Source organism: Daphnia pulicaria, chromosome 6 (assembly GCF_021234035.1).
Source record: "Daphnia pulicaria isolate SC F1-1A chromosome 6, SC_F0-13Bv2, whole genome shotgun sequence".
Taxonomy (NCBI): domain Eukaryota; kingdom Metazoa; phylum Arthropoda; class Branchiopoda; order Diplostraca; family Daphniidae; genus Daphnia; species Daphnia pulicaria.
Genome location: NC_060918.1, coordinates 6,354,114 through 6,381,482, shown reverse-complemented (window position 1 = coordinate 6,381,482; position 27,369 = coordinate 6,354,114). Strand labels below are relative to the sequence as shown.

Genomic DNA, 27,369 nt, shown 5'->3' with positions numbered 1-27,369 from the left:
GGCGACTGTCCTTTCCTCCCGAAGGTTACATCTGATCGACTGCTAGAATCCACCCATCGCATTGGAATTTTTTTTCAAGTTAAACTCATTTCCCGTCAATCGATTTCCCACAAATAACATCGTCGGTCGGTTAAACGGATTGTCCGATCTTGATGACTTTGGCATCCAGCTGATGGGAAATTCATCACTTTTGACGGGTGTGGCAATCTAATTTGCTTAGTGATCCGTTAGACGACGGTCACTGCTCACAATTCGCACGATCCCGACGTACACGGATACATCAAATCAGAAGGCAAGACTGTCCGATATGAAGATCAAATTTCTGCTTAAACGAAAAGTGCATTTGCACAGACAAAGCATTCATAAAGGCATTTAATCTGTATTATGTCTAGATTAATGACAACGCACGTCATACAAGCCGGAACCAGTAACGGGAATATGCTGGAGGGAGAATGAACGTCGATGATTTCTGAATTGTACATCCAAAATTTTGATAAAACCAGGCCCAAGGCGTAAAAAGAACATTACAACTGGTCGAAAGAATCCAAGAGTGACAGACATAAATGATGGGTCACAGCAGTTTGTGCCGACAACTTCAAACTTTTTTAATGGAGGACATGTGAATGATGCTTAAGGCTCCATTTCTATTGAAAAATTAGGATTTTTTTTTCCGTTCCAGAAAATCTTCTCTATGCCATTTTTTCCCTTTTTCTTTTTCTTCTTCAAGTTATTGGCGCTCCAGCGCGCACTTTCTCTCCTCCCACATTTCTCCACATGATGAAACGATGATTCAACAATTTAAAATTTAAGAAGGAGTGGGCGGGTGGGCAGCGTTTGTATCTTTCCGCTTCTGGGGCTTCTTTCTATTCTTTCTAGAAGACTGACTGTTCGTGTTTGATTCTTGATTCGGCATCTCTGAATCTCTTTCTCTGGGCAGCCTGAAACGAGCACGAAAGAAAACGGACATGGTAAATTATTGTTATTCCAACCAGTTTGGTAAAAGGATCCTACACTTACCGCGGCACAGAACCCTGCGCAAATTGAGCACTCTCTTTCGCAACGATCCTTCGGGGCTGGTCCAAGGGATATTTGTTCGCTTGGTTTTCTGATGGCGATTTGCCAGCCGACTGTGCCAGCCTGTTCGCGGGTGGCGGCTGTGAATCCCTAGGTGAATTGGGCATTTGGTTCGTACTGCCCTTTCCCGTTGTAAACTGATATTTGGATTTGGATTTTTTTGAGAACCAGAAACCGTTTCTGGCATCCACTTCATTCCTCCATCCTTTATTGTAAGTGGATGTGCCATTATCGTGCATTGAAGAGGACCGATTTGTGTCATTTCCGAACCACTGCCCACGCTCATGCTCGACGTTGTTGCCTTCAGCATGCGATGCTGACGTACGCGTACCGCCAACCAAGAAATCCACATCTGCAATTCCGGTCTTATATTTCAGACTGCCTAGATCTTTACCCTTTGGGGCTCTTGAAAACACTTCAGAACGATTCGGGCGGAAGGTCCCAGAATTATTTCGTGGAAAATTAGCTCGCCAATTTTTGTCACCCCCGCCTTCTGGAACATCATTGGAATTTTGGTTGGCCTGCCAGGAATTGGGTTTCGTATTTGGCCTAGGGTTTGGCGGACAATAGTTTCTAGATTCTAATCCGGGTCGAGGATTAGGTCGGCGATTTGAACGAAAATTATCGCTCGCATAGGATTTGTTGGGTCGTCGGACATCAGCAATACCCAAGAATTCTGGTGAAGGTGGAAGTCCGGACGCTTGCTCCTCTTTTGAGAGAATATTGAGAAGTGTGTCCACAACTTGTTTATCGCCTGGCAATTCGGGACCGATAGGATCTCGCATGCGACGGGCGAATAGCGCCTAGAGAAAAATACAGTTACACATCAAATTTAACTTTTCATTGATTGGGCTCACACAAACCTGCCACTTTTGACGTAATGCAAACAACTGATGAGCAGGGTTTGTTTCCATCTTCAAGCAAATCCATTCATCCAGATGAAACTCGCTTAGTGCCTTCGGGTTGTTCTTCTTCGTCGGTTTGCTAGCATTAGATTTCCTATGGTCTGGTAGCGGACTCTGGCAAAACTTCTCGGCCAATACCAAGTCATGTAGTCCTTCATTTAACTCCTCGATATCATCCGATTCGTCAGATGAGTCATCTGTTTGAAAAACGAATTCACCATGGAAAATTTAAATCACAAAGTTCAAAAAAAAAAAGAAAAAAAATTTGTACCTGTGGTCGATTCGTCCTCATAGTTGTCATCATAATCTTCGCTTTCAGATGAGAAAACGGGGTCTTTGATAGACTCATTTGACAACCGACAATGTCCTCCAAAAATAGCCAAAGCGACAGTATTGACCAAGGTTACACAACGAAGTGAAGCCACAAGTCCCCCGTATCTAAACGATAGATAAATGGTTGAACATTACTATTTTTTATCCATATTTCATACTTGTCGCCCTGAAACTTGCCTTGATATTTCCTCGTAAACCATCCATTCACTCGGAAGTTGGGTGATGGCCTTTCTTTGAGATGTGTGGCCATTTTCACCTAAAAGAGCCGACGTCATGTGAAGCCGTACCGAGGCTTCGCGGCGGGTTGTCAACTTGCCGGACCGACAACGTCGAGCTACTTGAGGATAGAGACCAGAGAGAATGCACGCCTTAATTGCAACCCAGCTGGAAGCGTTCGTATTCAGTTCCTGGAAACTCCGAACGAACCCAGACTTTCGCAGCTGGTCCAAAATTTGAATGCGCAATTGGTGGATTACGTCCATAGTTGCCGACGATAAAAAGTGACGATGACAGAACTCCCTTTCTTTGCCTATTCAAGGAAATCGAAAGTTAATAAAAAATGGATATCAGGTAGGAGAACACTAAAAACAAGAATTTACCGTTGGCACGGGCAGCTAGCCACAAATTAAAGGCTCGAAGCATGGCCATGTGGTCGCTAAGAGTACCAGCAGCGAGTTCGAGCTTGCGTGCTGCAGCAATTTTTTTCTCGTTGGGTTCAGCAGGCAAGAGAAATGGATCTCGATGGCTTAAGCAGCAGACAATCGTCAAAACCGGATCCAAACAGTGAAGTACCGTAGCGGTAAGTAGCATTTTACCGGCTCTTGGCTCAACCGGCAACTCTAACAACAACCGACCAAGATCGGTGACATTTTCCCAGGGATCCAAGGCATCCATCCATTGTAACATCTGCCAGGAATTAAGCGTACTTCTTGCAATCTTAAACATTTAAAAAGTAACGTAATCAAGTTTACCTTCACGGCCCTTTGAATCACATGAGGTTTTGGAGCTTCTGGAACCTGGCCAATAAACTGTTCAATCGACAAATCGATTGGTGCAAGATTTTTAGACTGAAGACATAGCTCCTCCAATGGAACTCGGAAAATTTCTGGGATCTGATATCTAATAACGTACAAGATAATTATTAAGGAACTCATAATATAGATGTTAAAAATAAAACAGTTGACAAACTTTTCGAATGATTCGTAGCGTTCACGGGAGAAGAGATGATAGCAAATCCCTTCCCTGCAACGACCTGCTCTTCCTTTGCGTTGAATTGCTGAAGCCTATGACATGAAAAATACATTTTAAAGAGTTTTCAAAAGTAAAAAAGTTACGAAAAACACTTACTTGTGGAACCCACTCCGCTTTCAGTGCCGACACACCAGTAAGCGCGTCAAAAGATTTAACTTTGACTTTTCCAGTATCGATGACAAATACGATGTCGTCAATTGTGATACTCGTCTCGGCAAGGTTTGTCGACAGAACAATTTTGCGTTTTCCACTAGGTGGGCGAAAGAAGACTCGTCGTTGATCGCCCGATTGCATACTCGAGTGAAGAGTATAGACCTATTCAATTTTCAAATTCTAGTTCGTAGAACACCATGAACGTCTGTGAGCAATTACCTCAAATTTCCCTGAACCGGCGAATCGAGAGTCGTTGTACATGATTCGGTCACGAATGTTCATGATTTCATCATAGCCAGGAAGAAAGATGAGGACTGCTCCTTCAGAATTATGTTGCTCGATTACATGGAGCAGGTCCAACACTAGATCCACGTTGACAATTTCTTCATCATAGCGAAACTTGTAATTTTGTAGCAAACTCTCCGCTTTTCCCGACTGATACACTTCCAGCGCACTGGCTACGGAATGATGTTGCATTGAGCGTGCTAAGTTGGCAGCAGTCCACTGCCCAGCTGTCAGAGCTGGATCAGCGCCAAGCTGCAAAAACGAGTTCACCAAGTCAATACGTCCTCGGGCTATTGAATAAGAAAAAGAGTTAAAACTGTAAAAGAAACAATTGATATTTAGATCCATTACCAGCAACGACCATTAGTGGAGTAATTTGTGTTTGAGAATGTTTGTAATTGATGGGCATATGGCTTCGCATCACGGCATCAGCAAGCCGGCCCAAAGCATCTGAGTTGTCCAAAACAAAAACTTCTTGTATCCAAGAATCAAATGTCAACTTGGCACCAGAATCCAGAACACATGGCTTGCTCTTCTCTAGTTTTGACATCCGAGCCGCTTGTCCTCCGTTTCGGGAAAATCCAACTGCTCCATTTTTTGTATTTTTGTCGTCGCCATCCCAAACGCCAATTTCCAATGGTGTTGAATTACCGAGATGATCGGTCAGCTCCAAAACATCTTCAAGAAAGTACTCGGCGACGGGAAAACATTTTCCCTGCACATGCATAACTGGACAACTGCCAAAGTAGTTGGAGAAGACGCTGATATCTAAGGCGGCAGACATAAGGATAAGCCGTAATTTTGGCAGTCGTGGGAGACGAGATTTTAAAACACCAAGCAGAAAATCGACGAAGCGATCTCTTTCATGCACTTCATCAATAATTAGATGTGTGACTCTCTCCAGATTCCCTTCCTGGTACATCAGCGTTCGAAGCAAAATTCCGGTTGTGCAAAACATCAGAGCAGTTTTGGATGACATTCGATTTTCAAGGCGAATCTGATAGCCCACAGTTCCTCCCAATTGCTCGCCACGTTCGTTCGCGACTCTTTCAGCGACCGAGATAGCAGCAATTCGTCGCGGTTGTGTACAAATGATGCGAACCGGTTCGTTTCTTTCCGAGAAGAGTTCCAACAGATACTGAGGAACCTGAGTAGTCTTCCCTGAACCTGTATCACCAGTTATCATTACCACCTACACAAACAAACACAAATTAAGAATATCAAGAAATCAAAGAATTTTAAATAATAAATTTTAAAAATAAAAAAAACAACATACTTTATTTTGTGCTATCATGTTCAGAATTTCCTCGCGGTGACTCCAAGTAGGAAGGGATTTCCGATCAGCGATTAAGGCAGAGGATTTTGCAGATTGTGGAATGATAGGCATGTGATACTTTATGCAGTCAGCATGGGATTGTTGACCTGATCACATTAGAAATTATATTTTCAATATAGATTAAAAGTTATGAGTAAATTATTTACCAGTTGCAATATTAGCAACTTGTTTCTGAAGAGGGTGTACATCTTGCAGTTCTTCATTAGTCAAGGGAAATTCCTGAAGCAATTTGGTTGCCCTTTCAACTGTATGGGGAAGAATGTTTAACTTCGAAACCTTGTTTTTCACATGAACAACAGTTTTTGTTACAGTTAGTCTTCTCTCACTTCCTTTTCTGAAAAAAAGTTTTCAAAATCTTAACAAACAATAATAAACTACAAATATTGTGTTTGCCCAATTACCCTTGACTTTTAGATTTCATCCCCATACTTTGTGCAGAAGCATGAATGTATGCCCGTTGTTCAGTAGAAAGGCTTGCATCAAATGTATATTCTAATATAATAAATTAAAGTTCAATGTAATGGATGAAAGTTCACTTGAAAATTGCAATGTACCTTCAGCTTCCTCATCATCCCGAAATGCCTTTAGGAGAATATCAAGACCTTTCTTCATTGATTCATATATGTTTGGCATTGGATTATTCCTGCCATTTCTATTCCTGGCAGAAGCCATTGCAGGAAATAGCGAATAACAGGACGGAATTAATGGTCCTTCACGATCTACTGTAATCATAAATCAAACGTAAAGTTAGTCAATGAGAAAGAAGTAGACGTGAAAAAGAATGCATATTAGAGCAATTTGAAAAAAAATTAGCTTTTTCAATTTTCTTAATATTTTTAAAGAAACACATTTAAGATCCCTAGTTCCTACATAACAAAACAATTTTTACACATAATAAAGTGGCAAAGCAATATCTTAAATTTCCATTTACATTATATAAATCACTGCACACCTTCGATCAATTTTACCGATATTCAAGTTGTAGTAAGTTAGTAGTTAGTCTGCACTTTTGTTTTCAACTGCCCCATGTTGCCAAGTGTGGTCTACCATTACCGTTTCATTAATGAATATTTGAATAAGATTATATCCCAGACCCAGAGAACCCCAGAAATGCTGAATATCTGAAAGGGTGAAAGAGATTATCGAATTGCACGCTTTATGCACGAGTTGGTTTACGATACGAGAAATGGTTTCGGATGATATTCGAAAGTCCAAGGACGGGGGTACCGCTACCGCACCGATTGAAACTTGAAAGTCCTAATCAGGTAAAATTTTCAAAGCAGCTTGAATTTTTCATCCATTTTTATCAAGATATTTGATACTGACGTCTATACTGTACAATAACGAATTCGTTCACAAACCTAATTACCGAAAGGATAACATTAAAGGCATATTTGAATTTATTATGGACATGGTGAACGGTAAACCCAGAAAATTTACTTAAATTTGACCAATATTAAATATTATTGTGGAGTCAAGTTGCGAGAATTCCGATGTATCTTATTTAAAATTTATTAGAAACGAACAAAGTTACGTTAAGTTAAGTTTTGTTACGAACAATTTACGTTGCGGTAGAATATTTTGTCTGGACTCTGGTAGACAGGTTACATTATTACATAAACCCAACATTAATTTAAAAAAACTATAACATTACAAATCTATAATTTGCATTTACATGTACCAAATCAGAATAGAATAATTTTATTATCACGATGGAAGTATAAACTAATTTGACAACAAAGCTGCGCAGTTTTTGACGTTTTTTGTCTGCATGTTATTATGAATTTTAGACAATGTTCAGTCGCAGTTGTACTAGACCTATCACAAAAATCTTGCAGTGGCGCAACAGTTTTTGTGACGTGACTCAGAAATCTGTTATCAACAAATCTGGGGTCAAAGGAAGATAGTAAACATTACCCTTCAGTGAAGTCGTAGAAAAATAATTACTATGAAGTTATTTAACTCGATTCCCTGCTTCACACTACATTCCATATCAATTATTTTAGTTATTTTCCTTCTGCCTTTTGTTATCACAAAAACTTGGGATCAAGAATTTGACAATCATAATGTCCTCATTCAAAATTTTCATGTGAGTTTAACTTACTGACAGTTTTTTCTTTATTAAACTTTAGCTGAACTCTATATTTTGTTGTAGGAAAATGTATCTTGTGCTGCAAATGAGTACCCACCATCCAACAGGTATGTTGTAAGAGTCTTTTTTTTTTAGTCTAGAAACATAATTTATAATTTTGTTCTTTTTGCAGTGACAGGGTTCCAACGTACATTATTAATCTAGATTTGCCACCTCGGCTGAGATGGAGTCAACTTATGGTTGATAAAAAAGAATTTGTAAGAGACTCCTTTTGTCAATCTCTTTTATATATTTTTAGAAAAAAAGGACTCATGTTTTTTTCCCCCTTGTGTTTAAGACATTGAACCTACTGCAAGATATAAAAAACTATACTGAATCATTCTTCAAAGGAAAGCTTTTTCCTTTGGTTGACAAATATCTTCCATTGGTGGCTGAAACTCTTCCAGAACCATACCTTAGTGAACTCAAGGGCATTGCAGAAATCGCTGGCATTGAGTTGGGAGAAATCACTCTGTACAACATCTTCTATGAAGTTTTTACACTTTGCACCTCAGTGATATCCCAAGGTGCAGATGGGAAAATTTACCATGGCAGAAATTTAGATTTCGGGTTATTCTTGGGGTTAGTATTCCTCGTATTCTTAACTCCTAAATAACAGTTCCTGTAGCATTTTGAGGCCATAGATATTTTAAACACCTTTATGTGTAGGTGGGATGTTAAAAACCATACCTGGTTAACAACGGAAGCCCTTCGGCCATTAGTGGTAGAGCTTGACTTCCAACGTGGTGGACAAACTGTCTACAAATCTGTCAACTTTGCCGGATACGTAGGAGTGTTGACTGGTATGAAACCGCAACAGTTCACGTTGACCTTGGATGAGCGCTTTAGCATGGAAGGCGGGTTTGTGGGCATCATCCGGTGGCTTTTAGGCGACCGGTCTGCTAACTGGGCAGGTTTCCTAATGAGAGATGTTTTGGAAAAGGCCGACAGCTATCACCAAGCTCTCTCTACACTGACAACCAGTAAATTGTTGGCCCCTGTTTATTTTATCCTGGCAGGAAACGCCTCAGATCAGGTAAAATTTGATTAAATTCTATCTTGTACCCATTTTTCTAAATCGTTTGCCTGTTCCGCCATGTAGGGTGTTATAATTACAAGAGGACGAATCGAAGCGGACGTCCTGTTTATGGGTCGAGGTAGCGTCAGTCAGGTTTCAACGTGGTTTCTTGTGGAGACTAACTACGATCACTGGAACCAACCTCCATTCTTCGATGATCGGCGCACACCAGCGATTCAATGTTTAGACAAGATGGGTCGAGAAACAGCTTCGCTCTCGGGAATCTTCAACGTGCTATCCACCAAACCCGTCTTTAATAAGGTTCGCGTCATTTATTATTGAGATAAAAATTGGCTTCCATTTTATAACTAATTTTTCCTCATACATAGTTGACTACTTATACTTGCCTCATGGATGTTTCGACTGGCCAGTTTGAATCATGGATTCGTGTTTGTCCTGAACCTTGTAAACCTTGGTGATAACAGTTAAGTCAAATTTAAAACAGTTATAGTCAATGGTTGAATTCACATTCCCACCCTTTGTTCTAAAAAAAACTGGAAACCAAATATCGTTCGTCTGTACGTTACGTTAATGTGTTAGTTTAGTCCATTATGTTTTCTTAAGTCGCGTAAATTTGAAAGTATTAATCAATAATCTTGTCATTATCTGTGTTAAAGGGATGACCAATACAAACAATCTATAGCTTTGCCTCGAGTGCAGGATTTAGAAATGAACGCAGAAAAGAAGGTCAACAAAACTGAGAGGAGTGCAAGATTTTTTTGCATTTTCCCCATAAATTTTCCTCTGGCGAAATGTTAATCACTCTCTCCTTCATAACCTTGGGCTCAAAAAAGAAAAGTTAAAAACGCCTTGTTAAAAAGCCTTGGATGAGTAAAGGAAGTAGACGAACCCTGCGGTCCGTTATTTCTGACTGCGATTTAGTCGCTGTTCAACCACCAAACCGAACGTTAGTGGTGTCAGCGCGTCAGGAAGAATCGTTGTCGTTGAAAAATCCATTTCAGTTTTAAAATGAACGTCATTTTTATCTTTTCGATGCTAATAGTGTGTGATACCATCGGCATTTCAGTTGGTCAACGAAGCAGTAAGATACATGCACAATCTAGATTTTCACTGATTTTTCTTTAAAAGTCCTTTGAATTTTCTTTTTCAGATGGTGTTACTGATGATGCTTTACTAGAGATCTCTAGTCGCTTATATGGAATGGACGTAAATGGTGCTTACGATCAGCTGGAACTTAATCTTCAGACTAAAACATCCTCTGGCAGTCGCGTTGACAAAGCACCACTTCCGTTCGACTTTTAAAATATCTCGTCTTTTACTTCGATTTCGTGGTAACTAATGTACAGTTTCTTAAAATTTATAGATTGTTTAAAAACGGTATACCAAAGGATGTTTTCGCCCGCCCAACGTACGCAAAGCTGTTAGCGCTGTTTGACAATTACCTTGCATCCGTGAATGAGACGGAACAAGTATTGCCCAATAAATTTATTTTCTAATTTGAAATTCAAGTAAATTAGGTTTCTGTTGCGTCAGGTAACTCCTCAGGAGAGAGCCGAAGAAACCGCTTTCTTCGATGCGTTATTTGGAACAGCCGTCATTAAAGCAACCCACCAGTTTCTAGTCTCCAAAGGTCTTGCACAACCCAATGTTGAACTCTTCAAGGAACAAATGAAAAACATTTGGTTCGGTCTTTATCAACGGGCACCTGGAAAACAAGGATCATCAGGCTTCGAACACGTCTTCTTGGGCGAATTCAAAAACGGAATTTCTGGCCTTCACTCTTGGGTTCGATTTGTGACTGAAGAAGCCAAGGGAGATCTAAACTATCTCGGATATACAAGGGTTTTGTCTCTTGGCAAGGTACTTGGGGAAAAAGAAAGGCGTAAAGTGGACTCGTTCTTACAGTAATTTTACTTTCCTCGCAGGGCCCTGTAGGCTTAATCGAATTACCAATGAAGTATCAAGGAGTGTTTAAACCACATTCAACACTGATGATTGGCAGTAGCCCAGAACTTGAGATTGCACTTTACAGCATTTGTTTTATGGCGAGACCCGATTCTTTGTGCCCAATCAAGGGACAAGTCGCCAACGGTAGAACTACTCAGTATAGCATTCAGACATTTGTTTCGAAATTCCATGGCCGACAATTCGTGGGATCTGCTTTTCCTACATTTTAAGCTTATCTTCGTTCTTCCAATGTGTTACCGCAATCGCACATTGAACCATTAGGATTAGAGTAAAAATTTCATACTTGGCCTACATCTACTTCCTCGCTTACAGATCTTATTAAAAGCTCTACGGTGTAACGCACGCAATGCATTTATAGTTGCAAAAATACCCCAAAAGAACAATTTCAATGGAAATGTTTAAGAAATAATAAACCTATAGATAAGATTAAAAACAAATTTCTTCCAATAATTTTATTTTTCTGTCTCCACTTGCATACCATGGTTACACAGCACTTAATGTAGTACAACTAGATCAAAGGGAAAAAAAAAATTTTCAGGTGGTTAAGTTTACTTTGTTACCTAGATTTCAAATAGAATAACACCCAGAATCAGCTGCCTGCATCTAAGAACCACACCAAAATGTTAATTTAGAAAAAATTAATTTATTTATACAAGTACTAAACATAGATGCAATGTGAGTGAGGTGAAATGACCAGCATCAATTGAAATGAATGCTGGCTTTGGAATTCATTCAATTAATTTTGCACTTTATCACAATCAAATCAGCATTGATGAGCTGCTCTGACATTTTTTCTATCGACCAAGTGCTTGTGTAAACGAAGAACAGAAAATATCATACCTTATTTAAACATCCTGCTTATTGACAATCATAGTATGATAAAAGCAAGCAACACAGCTGTCTCAGTGTCTCCTGAGTCGATCTCATCCAACCTGGGAACACCTCATCCAAACTCGAACACCATGATGCACATTGCACAAGAAAGGTATCTTTCAGCCTATCATCTGACCATTGCCTGTAATAAATACAACAAATGACCATTTAAGTATAAATGTGAGACCAGCATGCTAATACTACATGCTATTCATACATCTACAGTACACATATAGTAAGGGTTTGTATAAACACTGCTTCCAATGAAAAACTTCATTTCAATTGCACAATTTACATTAAGTCATTAACTAAAATAGAACTAACCAGGTTATTTACACCAATTTTGCACGAAGTTTTTCGACGTCTCAGCTGCCATTATCCGATTACCGTAGTGGAAAATGAAAATGAAAGAAGAAATACACACGCGGGTCTTTATATAAACTTCTGCTTCAAACCGTCAAACAGGAAGTTGTCAACTGTCAACTGACTTATAAATTTATAACTGATTGAAAAATAAATTGTTTCTTGCATTTACAATGTAAAATTAATGATACAATGATTAAATAAAAAATTATAGTTAAAACATTAGACCTCATTTTTAGAAATTTGATGATGATTGTAAAACGAATGTGAATCGTCGTCCAGTTGGCGCGCTAATAACTTTCTTTTTAAAAATTTAAAATATTAGAAGTAGAAAGGTCTGTTTTCCGCAAACACTAAATAATTTGATATGAAAATAATCCAAATATTTCCATGGATATTGAGCGCTGGCGATCAAACTGCTTTCTTCATGGGTTTTTTCGGTTTGGTTTTAGGGAAGGGGTTGATTTTCTTTGATTTTGGCGGGGAGTTGGTGTCAGGTGGGTAGGGCAGATTTTTTAATATCGATATCTCTACAAAGCGTGGTTAATTAGAATATTTAAGTCGTCTGCATTTCGTTTAGTAAAGCTAAAGGAGATGAAGGATCAGATATTTTTAAAAATAGAAATCTGAGAAGATAAGACTGGCTTGGAAAAGTGTAGCCTTTGAAGTGGCTGCATAAGAAATAGCAGAACAAAAAAAATATGGCAGTTGTGATTCTCCATGACCATGCTCTCCACTCCATGCTGTTTCTCAGGTAAATAAACAAAGAAAACAGATACAATGATTTTGGGAACTTGTACATAATTGTTAACTCTGTAAAACAAATGTGAAATGTTAGTTCCTGGCAAGCATTTATTATCATGCATTCCCCGTTGTATGTGTGGCAGTTTGTTTGTAATGTAACCTTTTCTTTTTTTTAGATTTGAAGCCAGAGCCAGCCATCATAAAACCACACAATATGCAAGTTTTTCTTGTGTATATAGGTGTTAACTGTTAACCTGTCACCAGCAACAATCTCAAGATCATCGCTTGGGTATGATTTCCTTTATACTTTCATTGACCTAGCTGTGATATTTCAATGTGGCAATACCTGCATCATGTATAGTGTATTTCATGTAAACCTTAAATTCTCCCATTTATTAACAATTAGTGTTTACCCAGTGTCTGATTTTCAACTTTTCCTGACTCGTTGTTTCTCTCAACATTTTTTCTTAACCCATTTGCTATTTTCTTTTTAGATAAAAAGCATCCCATTGCATTGGAATGCAATCAAATGCATTGTCAACCGAGTAACGGATCTCTCTTTCGTCCATGTGAATGTGGGTGTATTCACGTTCACGAGGACCCCCTTTACCCTATCCCGTCTGGTGTCATTCAACTCTTCAGCGGATGGATGGAGCAACTCTAGATGCCTGGCTGTATTTCCCAGACATAAAGGTTTGACAAAATTGATCTCTTCTTCCTTTTGACAATTTTTGATGGCGTTGATTATTATCATCGCAATTTTGTTTATATATTTCATTAGATTTATCTATAAATTAAAAAATTATTATACGTAGTCACGGTGTACGTTTATTCCTGAGCTAGGTTGACTAGTAGACTGCAACTGTTTTCTCCCTCCGTTTTTGTTTTTTCTCAGTTTGGATTCACTAAAAATCTCATTTGTTAAATGACAGCTGATCAGATTCGTTTTGTTTTTGGTACCTCACAACTTTGTCTGTGGGTAAACCGTTAACTTTCGAAAATATTTGAACTATAAACACGTCAAGCAAAGTACAACAATCTGATATTTTTTTTTTACCAAGAGGGACTTGCCGCTACACCGTCACCTCCTCGTTGTATAGGGTAATCATATAAAATAATTTTGTTTATTGTAATCATATCAAGCAACGTGAGGCTGGTGGGCCTATAACTACAACAATTTTGTTTTGAATTTTGATTGATGAACTAATAAGATTTAAAATCATTAAATTTTTCTAGAAGTAGACTCGATGTTTATTTGTGATCAACTCTCTGCAAAGTCCACATTTTTCGATTTTTGGAGCACAAGTCTCGCAGAAGAAATGACCACAGGGAAGTAGTATGGTCGACACCAGTTTATCGAGGCAAATTGAGCACGTCGGAATACGGGGAGCCGATAACTGGGAATTCGAAGAAGACGTTAGAGACAACAGAGCTTTCATTTGCGTACGTCCGCTATGTAGAAACGAAGGGCAATGGGCACTCATCTGTGAATAACAACAAGGATAAGATAAGTTGAAAATTTCCCGGATGCATATTTATAAAATTATATTCAAATCAGTCCAATAGCTTTTTTACCACACGATCGAGGCTTAGAGTTCGGTCGTTTAGCGTCTTGCTCAAACTCTTTGCTCCAGCGGCGGCTGCAGATGCAGAAGCCTGCACAATCAATTGCCGAGCGGCGGCTAATTGAAAAATGGCCGTTACTCCTGGTTCAGTTGCAGAATTGGCCATTCCGGATAAACCTCCTTTGTTGATGACATCTTGTCCTGCACTACTGATCTCGAGAGGCAAATAGGTCGAAGAAGAACTGGATGGTTGATTATTATTCCAAGATGAGGTGTCCAATCTTCCCGTTTCCGTATGGGTTGGATATCCAGCAAAATTACTGGAGGAAGTCATTTCGCCCTGGCTGCTGATGTTGGGCTGTTGGCTATTGTCTTGATTTTGCATTGCTCCAACGGCATAGGAATTATAATGAGGAACTGCCGACGACGTAACCCTCACAGAGCCTCCAGTCATCATCCACGGGAATTTCATATGTTCTGTCATATTTGGCGTAGTCATGTAAGCCGCTCCCGATTGTTGATATTGATTTGTCGTCATATTAGAAATATTGGACGTGTTGCCATGACTAGATGCCGATCGCTGTCTCATCTGTAGAAAAGCTGCCATCAGTCTAGGATCACTACGCAGGATTCGTACTGCTTGATACTGTTGTTCAGCCGTGCAGTTTGGTGACTTGATTGTCTCTACAAGTTGACGGAGAACTTGCTGAACAGGCAGTGTGGATCTATCTAGACCATCCATTCCAGAAGTTTCAGGTATTAAAGAACTCCCGGACTCAGTCTGGACCTGTGGTTGCTGTTGCATGGTGACGTTCGCCAAATTCGGTGACACATTACCATCTCCCATCATCGCTACTTCCACTGAACGGTTTGGTGTCGTAACTTGTGTCTCTTGTCCCGATTGCTGCTGAGCTCTTATCACTTGATTTTCTGGTATACTGCTGACGATTGCAAAGTTCTCTTGATGCTGCTGAGTTTGGGGCAACAACGTTTGACCTGAATTGGATGCCAAAGTGTTTGCTGGGTTGTTGACAGTAGTTTGTTGTTGATGTCTAGAAATCGCAGTGCTCTCTGCTAGTGGCCTTGCACGATGTAATGTCGAAGTTGGCACTCCTCGAAAGTAAGGATTTTGCTGTCGACTTCGAGCCAATCGGATATTGGTATTTCTCGAGATTGATTGGGATTCAGGATACTGCTGTGCCCAAACAGCTACCGGTCTGATCTCTTGCGTGACAGGGCTGTATGTCGTTGCAGTCGTCACATTTTCTGGAAATTGAGATTGCTGACGCATACCATATCGTAGGTATGACGGAGAATAGTTCGTGGACGTTTCCGTCATTCCTTGTACATTGTAAACTGAGCCGCTCACACTGTCCGAATTGGATGATACCCAATCGTTCAAATTGGATGACGTCACTGCTGAGGTAACTGGGTGGGGTACTGTTTGTTGCGTACGTGCAATATTCTCCATAACAAACTCGGTAGAATTCTAACAGAAAATATTAATGTTTCTTTTAATTTTTGATAGAAATTAATTCCCATTTCGTTTTGTTAACAAAATATTATAATTAAGCTGGTTACACGATGATAAAAAATAAAAATTTGAACTTTTTGAGGTTGTTTCAAACAGTTAAATATGTCATGTAATTAACTTACATAATTCAAATTCGTTTCAGTTTGAATCTCCTCTGTTGGTTGTGCACTTAAAGAATTCGTGGTTACCAATGGCTGCATGATTAAATCGTTGTTATTAAGTGAAGGGTAAAGCGCATCACTAGAGAATTCAAAAAATTCCATGTCGTATTATTTGTTGCTCTGCAGTTTTGCGACAGAACATTCGACCTGAAACAAGAAAAGAAAAGTAGTAGTGCTCACGCCGTTGGTGAAAAACAGCAACTCACCATTCCCTATAGAGAGAAATGGGAGATAAGCTCGATCCCGCGGTGATTGCCTCAACTGACCAATGCAACGGTTTATCGGATGACACGATGGTTTTACGTGCTTTACCTTGAAAGTAGGTAAACTGGTATATCTCAATATAAAGATTGACAATTTGTTTGTCGACCTTAAGCTGTTTCACGAACGTTCCAGTAATGGCTACAACAGATATTGTGAGTTAAACTATTTCGATTTAAGTACCCTTCAAATGTATCGTTTTCATTTGATGATTCTGCGATTTAGGACCACGTCATGCATTCGCTTCGCTTGTATAGTGAATGTTAGATTACATCACGTAAAGTTTGGAAACTCGATCGACTGAAGTGTGTCGCAAGATATAAAACAAAGTTCAAAATCTTATCACGGCCACCAGTCGTGAGAATTACGAGATGTGTGCCGTGTATTTTTTATTTGAACAACAAGCTACGCTTTAAAAAATCTCCTTTTTTGTTCATAGTCGTATTTATGTCAATAGCATATAAACTTCAATGAGCCAAAGTAACATGAGATAACAGAGGAAAACCAACCATTTTACTTCAAATCTAACCGTTTTAAAAATTAAATCTTGTTTAATATTAACAGGCAACAGTTCAAATTTGACTGGAGTTCATGGATAAAATGCATATCAAACGGATGTGAGGATTTCATCAAAAAATTTTAGCAGGATGCTCGTATCGATTCCCGCATGAAATCTACATTTTCTGGCAGCAGGCAACTCATAGATTGGGATTGCTAGTTACAGCTTTACTTCTGAGTATAATGCTAGTGCCTGTTTTGTGGAATATTAGACTTGCTTGAAAATTGAAGGTCCAATTTAGCAAAATGCCAATAACGAACAAGACCTATCCTTTCAAACTAATTGCCATTATTTCCTTCGGATTCTTAGGTTTTTCCCACGGTTCATTTCTTAGTGATGACGAATTCATGAGTAATACAAAATCGGAAAAAAATATCTTATTTTATCTAATAAGCATTTTTTAAATGTTTTCTTTGAAAAGGTCAACTTAATTGCACAGCTGGTTTGTCCGTCTGCTCCGATTTGAGTCAGTGTATTCCTTCGACGTATCTGTGCGACGGCCGAATGGATTGTGAGGACGGATCGGACGAGAAGGTAAAAATGGAATTATAGTAATGCGATATCATTTCATGCTGAATTATTCAAAATTAAGTGGACGCTGTGTTACTATCGAAAGTTTAATTGTGCTGACAATACAACTTCAATTCGCGCATCGTTACGTTGCGACGGTAGGAAAAATTGTCTAGACGGTTCAGATGAAGAAGGATGCCGCAGAAGAACCAAAAACCAGTTGACAAACATATTCATTTCAAAAGGTACGTAAGAGTTAATGCTTTTTCATACCTTTTCTCATTCTAACATTTTATTTGGGTAAAAATAATTTAGCCCCGATATTGCCTTCAAGATTGACAACTACATCAGAGCCTGTGCCAACATTATCAAGTATATTTTCTATGGATGAAGATGAAATTGCTCAATCAACAACAGGATCAGTTAACAATTCAATTGCTATTGAGATAGAAGAAGAAAAAGATCATTCTCTCGCTGTCGATAGCTTACTTATGGACGAGGAAGAAGAAGTCACTCTTGGATTTTTAAACCTTTTTTGTTTTTGGCTTGCGGTGGCCATCGGAGGACTCGCAGGATTAGCATTCACTACTGCCGTACTTATGCAAGGCTCAAACTACATTAAGAAAAGGTAACTTCCGTTATAGCAGTTTTATTAGTCGGAAACTAAACAATTTGTGACAGGCGATGCAGATCAGTAAATTTAGGACCTGGGTCAATGCCAAATCAAAGTCAAGATTTAACAGAATTTCATCCGGCCTTTTTGGTGGTCCCCATGTCTGGTCTTCTCAGCAGCACCCTACAGAATCCACAAAAAATTACCTCTTGATCGACCCAAACTAATTATGATTGCTCCAATAACGCCTAACTGTTTCGATAATACGTACGTATAGGCCTACTGTGTACATACCAATCGCACTCATCAGAATTAATTAGACGAAAAGTATTAACGTGTAAATAATGTAGTTCGGTCGGGAATCGGTTCATTACTAAGAATGATTAGAATTGCATTCACCTCTTTTGAATTCAATTACTTGACATTGCTGAGACTAAAGCAACAAATTTTAATTAAACAGTAAAAATTTACTGGCATGGAGGAATTCATTAAACAACCTAACTACTTTACAAATATATCAAAATGTCTAATCATATAATTCTAAGAGAATTCTTGAAAATACTTCATTTTGAACTCTAATCAACAGACTAGCAGAGTCTACTAGAGACCCCTAGTAGGTCTATAGGGCGAAACATTCGTACGAGCTCCTGTCACAAGGTGACGTCTGAATCCCTGCCGAGACCAACCGTGAGATGAAAGCCGGCACATAAGGAAAAAGGCGTGGCTGACCGACTCTCACCTTTGTTTCCCAATACAAGAAGGGGAAAAATAAGATTCCAGCTAGAGATAGCTTTTCCAGCTAGAGTCATCGACCGGGCAAAAGGGCTCTTTCCGTTTTTGGGCACGTCATTCATGGATTGAAGGCAACCAAAACAAGAAATGGCATGTTCTTTCCCGTTGACGACAATAACAAAGAGGAAGGTTGCAGTTTTCTTATTATGGCGGAACAATCTTATAGCAAAAAAAAAAAAATACAAAATGAGTAAAATAATCTTATCTCAAGGATGATAATTATCATGTTTCCATGAACGTAAACGTAAATATGAGCAAAATTTAATATGTTGACGACTATGAGATGAATACAAATAAAAACCATACAATTCTCATTCCAAAATAGTATTAAACAACTGATTCATGTCATATTACACCATTTGCAATTGAAAAGTTATTTTTGTATTTGTAAATATCAGCGTGTGAAAAGTATGGGAGCTTAACAAAGCATTCTAAAGTTCAGTGATTTTCTCTTTGACGGAATAAATTACGTTCTCTGTTCGGTCATTCCCTCTTGAGGGTCAATGTCGAGACTGAGAGGCAACGCTGTAGGGTACTTGTCTCGCTACTCCATCCAAACCGAAGATGGCGCGGCCTGTTGTAACGCTTACTGTAATTCCTTTGAGTGTGCTTTGATTTTGCTGTGAGACTTGTTTTGATCGAAAATGTTGAGATAAATGAGAAAAGTATCTCAGCCAGCATTTTGGATGCATTTTGAGATCCTCTATTAGGTTTAGGATCTTATAATTGGCGTAAATTTTCAAAAATCAAATCTGCCCTTGAGGATTTTTATTTATACAAACGTCTAAGCGTGTGTTTTCGATCCTGCTTACCTCAATTGTTTACAATATTCGCCTGCTTAACTGAAGTGTTACATTATGGTCATGGCATTGGAGTTAAGATTACATAGCCCTGCTGGTACAGAGCCTAATGTTTACAAGTGGCCATTAACTTCTGGACGGGGAGCAGTAAGTTTTGATTGTATTCTGCAGTTACTTTTTATTTTGTTCGATTCTGGAAAAAAACACATTTGCAAACAACACCAGACAATTTTCCTGGTGGCTTATGTTGACATCTCGACTCTTGCAAATCGTATTGAACTTTAATATTTGTTTATAGGACAGAATAGATGGGGCCATAGAGTTGGTGGAAACCATACGGTAAATACTGTTTATTATCATTATTACAGTTCCTTGACATTCTGTTGTAATATTTAATAATTTTCAAATTAATTTTTTTAGTTTCAGTTGTGAAAATTTGGTGTGATTTTCATCATAAATTATTTTATGTAGATATTATTATAAAAAATGTTGTAGAATTATTGCAGTATAATGTGATTGATGATAAGTTAATTAAGTTACTATTTTTTTTTGTTGTAATTTTTGAGTATTTTACAGAAAGTTATATTATAAGTGATTTCTCTTAATAGCTACTGCTGTCCTTAAATTCTGAAAATAGTGTTAATTGAGTGCTTATTTTATCATTCAATCAAACAATACAGATGGGTTGGCGAGGATTTCCCCGAGATGGCGACTGAAAGCAACATTCTCAGCGGTTATGATACAAAAAGGTGTGTTGAATAGACACATTTGATTTTTTAAAAAGTGTATTTATATATATATATATTTTTTTTTTTTTCAGTTATGAAAGTATGAAAAACTTGGTAGACAAATATAATCGAGCTATCGACACCATTCTTCAATTGGTAAGTCCTCCGTTAATTAGAATTTATGAGAATTTACTACATATCCAAATGTCCCTGTTCCGGCAAAATTAAAAAAATTTTACAAGAAAGGATAAAGCCGTTGAATTATTTCAGTGGAAGGGTGTAATTTGTTTTAATATTAAATTTGTATTTTTATGGAACTTTTTGAACCAGGAGAAAGAAGCGGGGCGCCCTATGGATCGGCTAAATCGTCGTCCTTCGAGAGGCTTGTTGCGTCACATCCTCCAACAAGTGTACAATCAAGCCGTAACAGATCCCGATAAACTCAATCAGTATGAACCATTTTCACCTGAGGTATTAACCTTTCCCAATTTAAATTTTATGGAATATTTTCCAATGTTTTTAAAAAAGTAAAATAATAAAATATTTCTTACTTTTTTTTAAGGTGTACGGGGAGACGTCATACGATTTAGTCTGCCAAATGATCGATCACGTAAATGTGACAGAGGAGGACACTTTTATTGACCTTGGTTCAGGGGTTGGTCAGGTAGTTCTACAAGTGGCTGCTTCCACCCCTTGTAAAATGGCCTGGGGTGTGGAGAGGTCTGAATGGCCCAATCGCTACGCCGAGGTAACAATTAACTTTTACAACATTCCTTTCCCAAAAAAACTGGATCAATTTATTTTTATGGTGCTATACAGAATATGGATTTCCACTTTAAACGGCTGATGCGGTGGTGGGGAAAGCGCTATGGAGAATACCAGTTGATCAAAGGAGACTTTCTGGACCAGCGTCATACCGAGAAGGTTAACTCGGCCAATATAATTTTCGTCAACAACTTTGCTTTCGGTCCCAACCTTGACCATCAGCTCAAAGGTCAGTACTTCTCATGAAGCCATGTATACAAGTTCAAGCTGACATACTTCTTTATTTTACAGAACGATTTGCTGATCTCAGAGATGGTGCGCGTATCGTCTCATCCAAAGCATTTTGTCCACTAAACTTTAGGATAACTGATCGTAATCTGAGTGGTAAATCTAAGAATCGAATCAAGCTTTGATTAACAACCATCTAACTGTTCAACTCTTTTGTTCACTCTATAGATATAGGCACAATTATTCACGTCTCAGAGTTATCCCCTCTACGTGGTTCGGTTTCTTGGACTGGGAAACCTGTATCATACTATCTCCACATTATTGATCGAACTAAAGTAATAATAGGTTTTTTGTTTTAATTTTGAATCTCTTTTAAATTTTTTGTGCAATTCAGTTGGAGCGCTATTTTAATCAGCTAAATCATCAGCAGGTGAAAAAACCAAAAATCAAGGTAAACGTGATACAACTAAACTTTTAAGATGTTGGCTTTAACCAACTTTCGCATCTTGAATTTCCAGGAAGAAGAAAACAATACAGCGGTAGTGGTTAGCCGTAACAAAAAGGATATCAACCGATTGTTGCAGAGCGATACGTCATCGAATGATTCAGTAACACAATCACAGCCACCCCTCGTTGAGGAAGAAGGTCTCAATATGCCAATGATGGAAAGTGGCGTGAATTCGACTGGTGGCCCTACGACGCGAAGAGCATGGCAAGACTGGTGTAAGAGTAGCAACAATAGCAACCATGACAGTCAGAGTGAAGCAGATGAAGGTAAGAAATTCCCTAGAAAAACAAGTAGAGAATAAAGCTCATTTAGTTGGTTATGTAGCAAAAAAAATCGTGAAAAAGAAGCCAGGAAAAACCGGCATCGCAGCTAAAGGCGGTCCCGGCCGCAAACCTCGTGGCCGAGTTGGTAAAAGAGGAGGAGGTCCACGTAACAAGAGAAAGATACAAATAACGGGTTTGGACCTGCTTCACACTCAAACACTGCTCAGCACAACTTCTCCTCAGGGTCAAAAGCTCCCGCCTGCTCCTGGGTGCATTGATCAACAACTCCCCTGGAACATTTTGCCAGGTGCTATTCCTGTTCATGAGGAAATCCCGCCTAACCAACCTATCGTTGCAAATGACGCAACAAATGTTCCACGTGCACTTCAAGTACTTTTTTTCAACTTTGTATTTTATGATAACAGTATTGAATTCAGTTTTTCCTATAATAAAGGCTTATTTGGACACTGTTCGTAATCAAATGATGGCGGCATTATCCCAGTTCAAGGATCCGGAACACCGAAAAGCTATACTTCGAGAAATAGAATTTGAGCGTGAACGAAAAAATGCGCTGAACTCACAGGCAGCCCAATTAGACAAACAAGTATAATTGTTTCTTGTGAAGCAAGATTTTTTTTTGTATAAATAACTCTTTTCTTTAGGTACAAAAGTTGATAGACGACAGTGTAGCTTTATTGCGCTCGAGATTTGCTGAACTGGGAATAGAATTTGAAAATCCTGCTGACATTTTAAATAAAGCTAATGAAATAGCCATGCGCCATAAAGAATTACGAGCTCAAAGCACTGATCTCCAAAATCAGGTAATTGTTTATATTCTTTTGTTATACGACAGTCGGTTTCACAATTTATTTTTTAGGTTTCGTATTTGATGCAAAATGAGATTGAGCTACGACAGCAACAAGAAATAATAAACCGTGGAAGAAAGTTGAGTCGGTTGAATGGGGTAAGTTGTGATATCGGTACGCAATTTATTTTTACAGGGGCTATATATATGTATATTTTTTTTTTCGAATTAAAACACAGGATGTCAGCGACATGTCTACCCTGAATCAAGAATCTATTCTAAAAGAGATCTCAATTGCGTTGCATCAGCGCAAGATGCTAAGCTGCCAAGTTAACAAGTTAACGACAGAAGTAACAACTTTGGAACGTACTACTTCTCTAGCACCTGCATTTCTCTCACGATCGGCTGTTCCCACGTCAAGCTCGTCACATCAGACTAGTTCCTCCACTTCAGTTGCACCACTGAACGGCTTTACTATTCCCGTCACAGTAGCACAAGTCCAGCCATCTCCAACAACCAAGCCCGCGCCGCCCGTCCAGCCACAACCACGTAAGCCTAACTCTGCAGGAAACATTCGCCGGAATCAAGAATGGCCTGATATACCGGAAATAGGCAAGATTGAGGAAAAGAATCCAGAGATTCTAGCGAAGAAAATACTTGAGACGGGCAGGCAAATTGAAGCTGGCAAGTATGGTACTGAATTGACATCTCGAGGACAGAACGCAGTTGTTGAGAGGAAATCTCAGTCTTCAGAAAAGAACCGGAATTCAAATAGGATATCTCGACCGTCCAGTGTTACTAAAATGCCGACCACAACAATAGCTCAATCACAAACACCTACATCTCCTCCGCCACAACCTCAGCACCCGACCAGCAATAAAGCAATTTCACAAACCGACAGCACTCCACGTGGTTATGACTTTGAGGATCGTTTAAAGAATCTCATCACTAGCGTATTGAATGATAAGACAAATCCTGCTACTGCAAGCCCATCCACACATGACTCGTCATTTGCGTCCTCTCAGTTCAAACAGTATACCGCTCCCAAGTTTGCGGAGCCGGAACGCGAAGGACTTTTTGCACGGGCTCCCCCCAAGTCATCACTAACAACCCACCATCAACAAACAACGCAACAACCCGATTATACACAATTCTCTCCAGCTAAGGTATGTTTCTCTTACTTAACACTACAACGTAATAGAAAACGACCATTAGTTTAAATTTTTAAACTACAGTCGATACTAGAAATTAATATAGATCTTAAAATAGGGCACAGTCAATAATTTTACTAGTATAATTTTTGTTGATTTTGTTGATTTTCAGCTGGCTCTTCGTCGGCATTTATCCCAAGAAAGGTCATACCCTCCTCATTATCAACAGGGCAAACCAACCGACTTAAACTATATTCGGAGCGTTGGAGATCTAGTGACAGGTGAAATCGAGCGAAGTTTGGAATCAGCTTCAGTGAATAATTTGGCAATTCCCGTTAATCAAGCAAATATCGGGAGACAAATGTACTCCCCGATATCCCGTCCGAATAGTACGGACTGCCATACAACGACGACGACCAGTTCAAACCACGCAAATCATGTTCATGTCGTTTCACTTCTTCCAACTGTCACCACCCCATCATCGGAATGCGTTGAGGAAGGATTGGCGGCTTCGCTTCGCGACTGCTTAAGAACTCCTGCTGAAGATATGCAGGAGCCTGTGGGTTCTTCCTCTTCCACTGCAGAACAAAAGGATCAGACAGTTGGTAGTGGTGTAGATGAATCACCGAACAAAAGGAAACGCCTTAGTGTCGACTTGAATCCCGACATATCACGAGAGAAGAAACAAGCGGGGGAAACGCACACTCAGAAGTGGCAAGACAAATTTGACAGCCGATTCGACAGAATCTTTACTTTTGCTTCTACTGAAATGGACAAGCGCCGAAGAAGTACGGAAAGTTGTTCTCCGCGCACCGAACCGTTCTCATCTCCTCGTGGTAAGGAACCTATAGGAATGACGCCGAATGAGTCCACGAGCAACGAAAGAACACCCGACAGAAAATCTGACTCGAAATCGAGTCATTCTTCGAGAAAAGACAAACAGAAGGAATCGAAAACATCTGAAAAGAAACGGGACAAATCTAGAGATCGTGACAAAAGCAGTCGGAGTAAGTCTAGTCGTGAAAAAGATCGCGAGAAAGACAAAGACAGGGATAAGGAACATCGCAAGCATAGCAGCAGTAGTAAACACAGTCACAACCACGAGAAGAAAAAGGCAGAGGTCAGCGTTGTGGATAAAGAAAGAGAAAAGGAGAAAGACAAAGAAAAGGACAAAGACAAGGACAAGGTGAGAGAAAGAGAAAAAGAGAAAGACAAAAAAGAAAGTAATGAAAAGAGATCGGATGAGCGTGCTGAAAAGCACAAACACCGTGATAAAGGCAGAGAACGAGATAGGCATCGAGAAAAGCATCGTGATCGGGAGCCAAGGAGTTCCAAAGAAACGAAATTACCCAAAATGAAACAAGAGAGAAAAGAAGAAAGCAATTCGGCAACTGAATCGGTTGAAAAGGTTAGAAGTATTAAAAGCCAAGAAGAAGAATTTAAAGAAGAACGATCCAATAACGAAGCACCCAACTGTCAATTGACAACACTGCAGACTGACTCGGTTGTTGTAAACGAGGCGTCTGTCAATGGTACAGTTAAAATGGAAGAGGAAATGACAGATGAAAGACTACACGAGTATAATAACGAAGGACATCACCACTTCAAAAAACGAATGGTGCAAAGCCAAATGGACTGGCAAAGTGGCGATGCTGAACCACGAAGAGATGAGAAATATCACCAGCCACCAGTAGATGTGAAACCGGATTCCAGCCTCGGATTGGACACTTACCTTGGACACCCTACATCCCATCAAGTCACAACTACACTAAAAAATCCTCCTTCTAATCCTGTAACCGATGAGTATCCATCGCAAAAGCAATATTCTAAAAGGAAACATGCGGACTGGAGCACGCAGGCAACTCCGGCAGCTGCCCAACTGAGTCAAACGGATTCTAGCGCTTTTCTGAGGACGGGCTTGGAAATCAAGGCTGACTCCTCATCTACTCAGCATCAGCATCCAACCAGTAGCAATCCACCACGTGGTTTTTCAAATTTGAATACTGGAGCTCCACTTCCCCATCCAGCTTCGACAAAACTTCCGCTACTTCCGCAACCTCATGCTCCTCTTCCGTCTGTTACGATGAATATTCCGTATTCTTCTTCGACTTATGATCTGCCATCTTCTGATATAAATTCTCAATCATATTCACGACAGTTTCAACAAACCAGTAGTCAGGGTGGACCTCATTCCTATGGTGAATCAAACTACTTGACAGGTTAGTTAAAATTTTGCTATACCTGCAAGATTAAACTGATGTATCATAACAAAATTTATTATCTTTCTTGGCAGTTCCAAGACCCGGTTATTACCCACAGCAACACAGCTTCGTTACTACGTCTCAGCCGTTCGCCAATACGGGAAGTATGCCTCATAGTGGGTCACCGGTTTTTAGCAATGCCAGCAGTGGGAATCCCGTGAGCCAGTACTACAACCATCAAAACCAACCTATTGCTTATTCAGGTCACCCACCTCATTATCTACAACAATCACGAGGAAATTCAACAGGTAATTAAATAATCACAAACATTTCAATGTAGTTTCTTTTAATGGCAATTGTTTTGTTTTTTTGTAATTATTAGCTGAATATACTAGTACCTCCAATTATTCCCGTTCTGGGTCTTCGGGGTCAGTATCAATCCCTTCTCAGTTCCACGATTCATCAAATCCATATGGGACAGCTCCGTATCGCACTCGAGGAGCTCCTACCCAAACATCAGGTACACATCAACCTGGATCTTCAGCTCACGATTCAGGTACCTAGTCTTTAAAGATTTATGTGATTTTGCCTATCCTATTATTTATTTATTTTGAAATCACTAGGCCGTCTTCCATATATGCACCAGTGAGCGCCATTCTGCCCTAAGAGGGCTTAACTAATGACTTTCCTTCTCCTATCCACTTAACAACGTACCATTTGTGTTCCGATTGCTCAGAGTTATTATCGTTAAAGCATAGTGCTCATCACTGCCCGTCTGCCGTTTGAATAATCGAATTGGTTCATAGTTGGAAGGCTAACAAAACGTGGATTCAAAGCCTTACTAAAAGATGAGAACCGTTTATTTTGAACAATTAATTTTATTGTTTATGCGCAATTTTGGTTACCTCTAGGCGCCGTTCATGTGTTTATGTGTTCCATGCAAAAAATTGCATGATTTCTTTCTTGGCAATTTGTCTCTCTTCCTCCCCGTACTCTCTATTTAATTTCTACATCGATGAATTAAAGGCGCACGTAAGCTCGTCTTAACTATCCTCAGGCCATATAATTCGCACTAATGATTTCGATTCTGTAAAAGCTGTCGAACGAGTCAACTTGGGTTTTATGGGCCCTTATCTTTCTCGACAGTTACCCACAATTCTTAATAAACTGATTTCCCTTGTTTCTTTTTCGAAATTGAACAATCGATAATAATTTATTCAAGACCAATTCATTCTTTGTTTTCATGAATCATTTCAAATGGCTTTTTCAACTGTTGAATAATAATGAAGTGCTGCCGAGGGGTGCAGAAGATGCATACCGATAAGGTTGAATACACAAAACTGTTACGGACCAAATATTACGTTTGGTTCTATTGCCGTTTCTTTGATGTTAATTTACAAAAGGATTTCAGGCTTGATTCCTTCCGAACATGAAGTCACTGTTTTGTGAATTGTGACTTACTGACTTGCC

At 39.3% G+C, this 27,369-nt stretch overlaps 6 protein-coding genes and 2 long non-coding RNA genes across 17 annotated transcripts; 5 read left to right on the top strand and 3 right to left on the bottom strand.

The window, feature by feature from the left end:
- Positions 1-363: 363 nt before the first annotated feature.
- LOC124344517 (3'-5' RNA helicase YTHDC2-like) lies at positions 364-6,401 on the bottom strand. Of its 3 annotated transcripts, none has more exons than XM_046798079.1 (16): positions 6,306-6,401; positions 5,892-6,059; positions 5,739-5,829; positions 5,484-5,671; positions 5,278-5,423; positions 4,353-5,193; positions 3,936-4,291; positions 3,660-3,878; positions 3,501-3,595; positions 3,284-3,431; positions 2,912-3,218; positions 2,490-2,841; positions 2,251-2,417; positions 1,938-2,176; positions 1,018-1,877; positions 364-938 (listed from the first exon to the last, which is right to left on the bottom strand). In XM_046798079.1, exons 2-16 carry the CDS (start codon positions 6,007-6,009, stop codon positions 806-808), a joined length of 4,260 nt encoding a protein of 1,419 aa, XP_046654035.1. In that variant the 5' UTR covers positions 6,010-6,059; positions 6,306-6,401; the 3' UTR covers positions 364-805. The 3 variants fall into 3 exon arrangements, with proteins under 3 accessions (XP_046654035.1, XP_046654034.1, XP_046654033.1); XM_046798078.1 differs by having other exon boundaries at positions 6,290-6,376; XM_046798077.1 differs by having other exon boundaries at positions 6,269-6,359.
- Positions 6,402-7,113: 712 nt separating this feature from the next.
- On the top strand, positions 7,114-9,194 carry LOC124344579 (acid ceramidase-like). Its single transcript, XM_046798172.1, has 7 exons — positions 7,114-7,426; positions 7,493-7,536; positions 7,602-7,686; positions 7,767-8,050; positions 8,138-8,504; positions 8,571-8,807; positions 8,876-9,194. Exons 1-7 carry the CDS (start codon positions 7,286-7,288, stop codon positions 8,963-8,965), a joined length of 1,248 nt encoding a protein of 415 aa, XP_046654128.1. The 5' UTR covers positions 7,114-7,285; the 3' UTR covers positions 8,966-9,194.
- A 116-nt stretch (positions 9,195-9,310) lies between these two features.
- LOC124344580 (endoribonuclease CG2145-like) lies at positions 9,311-10,994 on the top strand. The gene is made up of 5 exons (XM_046798175.1): positions 9,311-9,588; positions 9,658-9,796; positions 9,871-9,976; positions 10,041-10,367; positions 10,433-10,994. The coding sequence occupies exons 1-5, from the start codon at positions 9,516-9,518 to the stop codon at positions 10,682-10,684; spliced, it is 897 nt and encodes a 298-aa protein (XP_046654131.1). The 5' UTR covers positions 9,311-9,515; the 3' UTR covers positions 10,685-10,994.
- Positions 10,913-11,817, bottom strand: LOC124344581. Its single transcript, XR_006919774.1, has 3 exons — positions 11,673-11,817; positions 11,316-11,490; positions 10,913-11,078 (listed from the first exon to the last, which is right to left on the bottom strand). It is a non-coding gene; the product is annotated as an uncharacterized LOC124344581 (long non-coding RNA).
- Positions 11,818-11,958: 141 nt separating this feature from the next.
- LOC124341701 lies at positions 11,959-13,097 on the top strand. Its single transcript, XR_006918570.1, has 3 exons — positions 11,959-12,465; positions 12,632-12,744; positions 12,950-13,097. It is a non-coding gene; the product is annotated as an uncharacterized LOC124341701 (long non-coding RNA).
- A 28-nt stretch (positions 13,098-13,125) lies between these two features.
- LOC124341699 lies at positions 13,126-18,822 on the top strand. 6 transcript variants are annotated; one of them, XM_046794638.1, is made up of 8 exons: positions 15,307-15,444; positions 15,842-16,131; positions 16,202-16,593; positions 16,845-16,886; positions 16,957-17,069; positions 17,128-17,290; positions 17,361-17,673; positions 17,727-18,822. In XM_046794638.1, the coding sequence occupies exons 4-8, from the start codon at positions 16,883-16,885 to the stop codon at positions 17,869-17,871; spliced, it is 738 nt and encodes a 245-aa protein (XP_046650594.1). In that variant the 5' UTR covers positions 15,307-15,444; positions 15,842-16,131; positions 16,202-16,593; positions 16,845-16,882; the 3' UTR covers positions 17,872-18,822. The 6 variants fall into 6 exon arrangements, with proteins under 6 accessions (XP_046650591.1, XP_046650594.1, XP_046650593.1 ...); XM_046794637.1 differs by having other exon boundaries at positions 16,202-16,712; XM_046794636.1 differs by having other exon boundaries at positions 16,202-16,765.
- Positions 13,566-16,006, bottom strand: LOC124341698. 2 transcript variants are annotated; one of them, XM_046794632.1, is made up of 4 exons: positions 15,922-16,006; positions 15,677-15,862; positions 14,031-15,509; positions 13,566-13,939 (listed from the first exon to the last, which is right to left on the bottom strand). In XM_046794632.1, the coding sequence occupies exons 2-4, from the start codon at positions 15,815-15,817 to the stop codon at positions 13,688-13,690; spliced, it is 1,872 nt and encodes a 623-aa protein (XP_046650588.1). In that variant the 5' UTR covers positions 15,818-15,862; positions 15,922-16,006; the 3' UTR covers positions 13,566-13,687. The 2 variants fall into 2 exon arrangements, with proteins under 2 accessions (XP_046650588.1, XP_046650587.1); XM_046794631.1 differs by having other exon boundaries at positions 15,677-15,922.
- Positions 18,823-18,990: 168 nt separating the features above from the next.
- LOC124343967 (histone-lysine N-methyltransferase, H3 lysine-79 specific-like) lies at positions 18,991-27,079 on the top strand. Of its 2 annotated transcripts, none has more exons than XM_046797357.1 (20): positions 18,991-19,397; positions 19,549-19,589; positions 19,931-19,999; positions 20,071-20,134; positions 20,309-20,449; positions 20,541-20,726; positions 20,798-20,972; positions 21,035-21,127; positions 21,200-21,306; positions 21,366-21,422; positions 21,490-21,745; positions 21,804-22,132; positions 22,197-22,346; positions 22,405-22,563; positions 22,620-22,706; positions 22,787-23,713; positions 23,871-25,917; positions 25,992-26,207; positions 26,282-26,455; positions 26,523-27,079. In XM_046797357.1, the coding sequence occupies exons 1-20, from the start codon at positions 19,308-19,310 to the stop codon at positions 26,546-26,548; spliced, it is 5,394 nt and encodes a 1,797-aa protein (XP_046653313.1). In that variant the 5' UTR covers positions 18,991-19,307; the 3' UTR covers positions 26,549-27,079. The 2 variants fall into 2 exon arrangements, with proteins under 2 accessions (XP_046653313.1, XP_046653312.1); XM_046797356.1 differs by having other exon boundaries at positions 21,792-22,132.
- Positions 27,080-27,369: the final 290 nt, after the last annotated feature.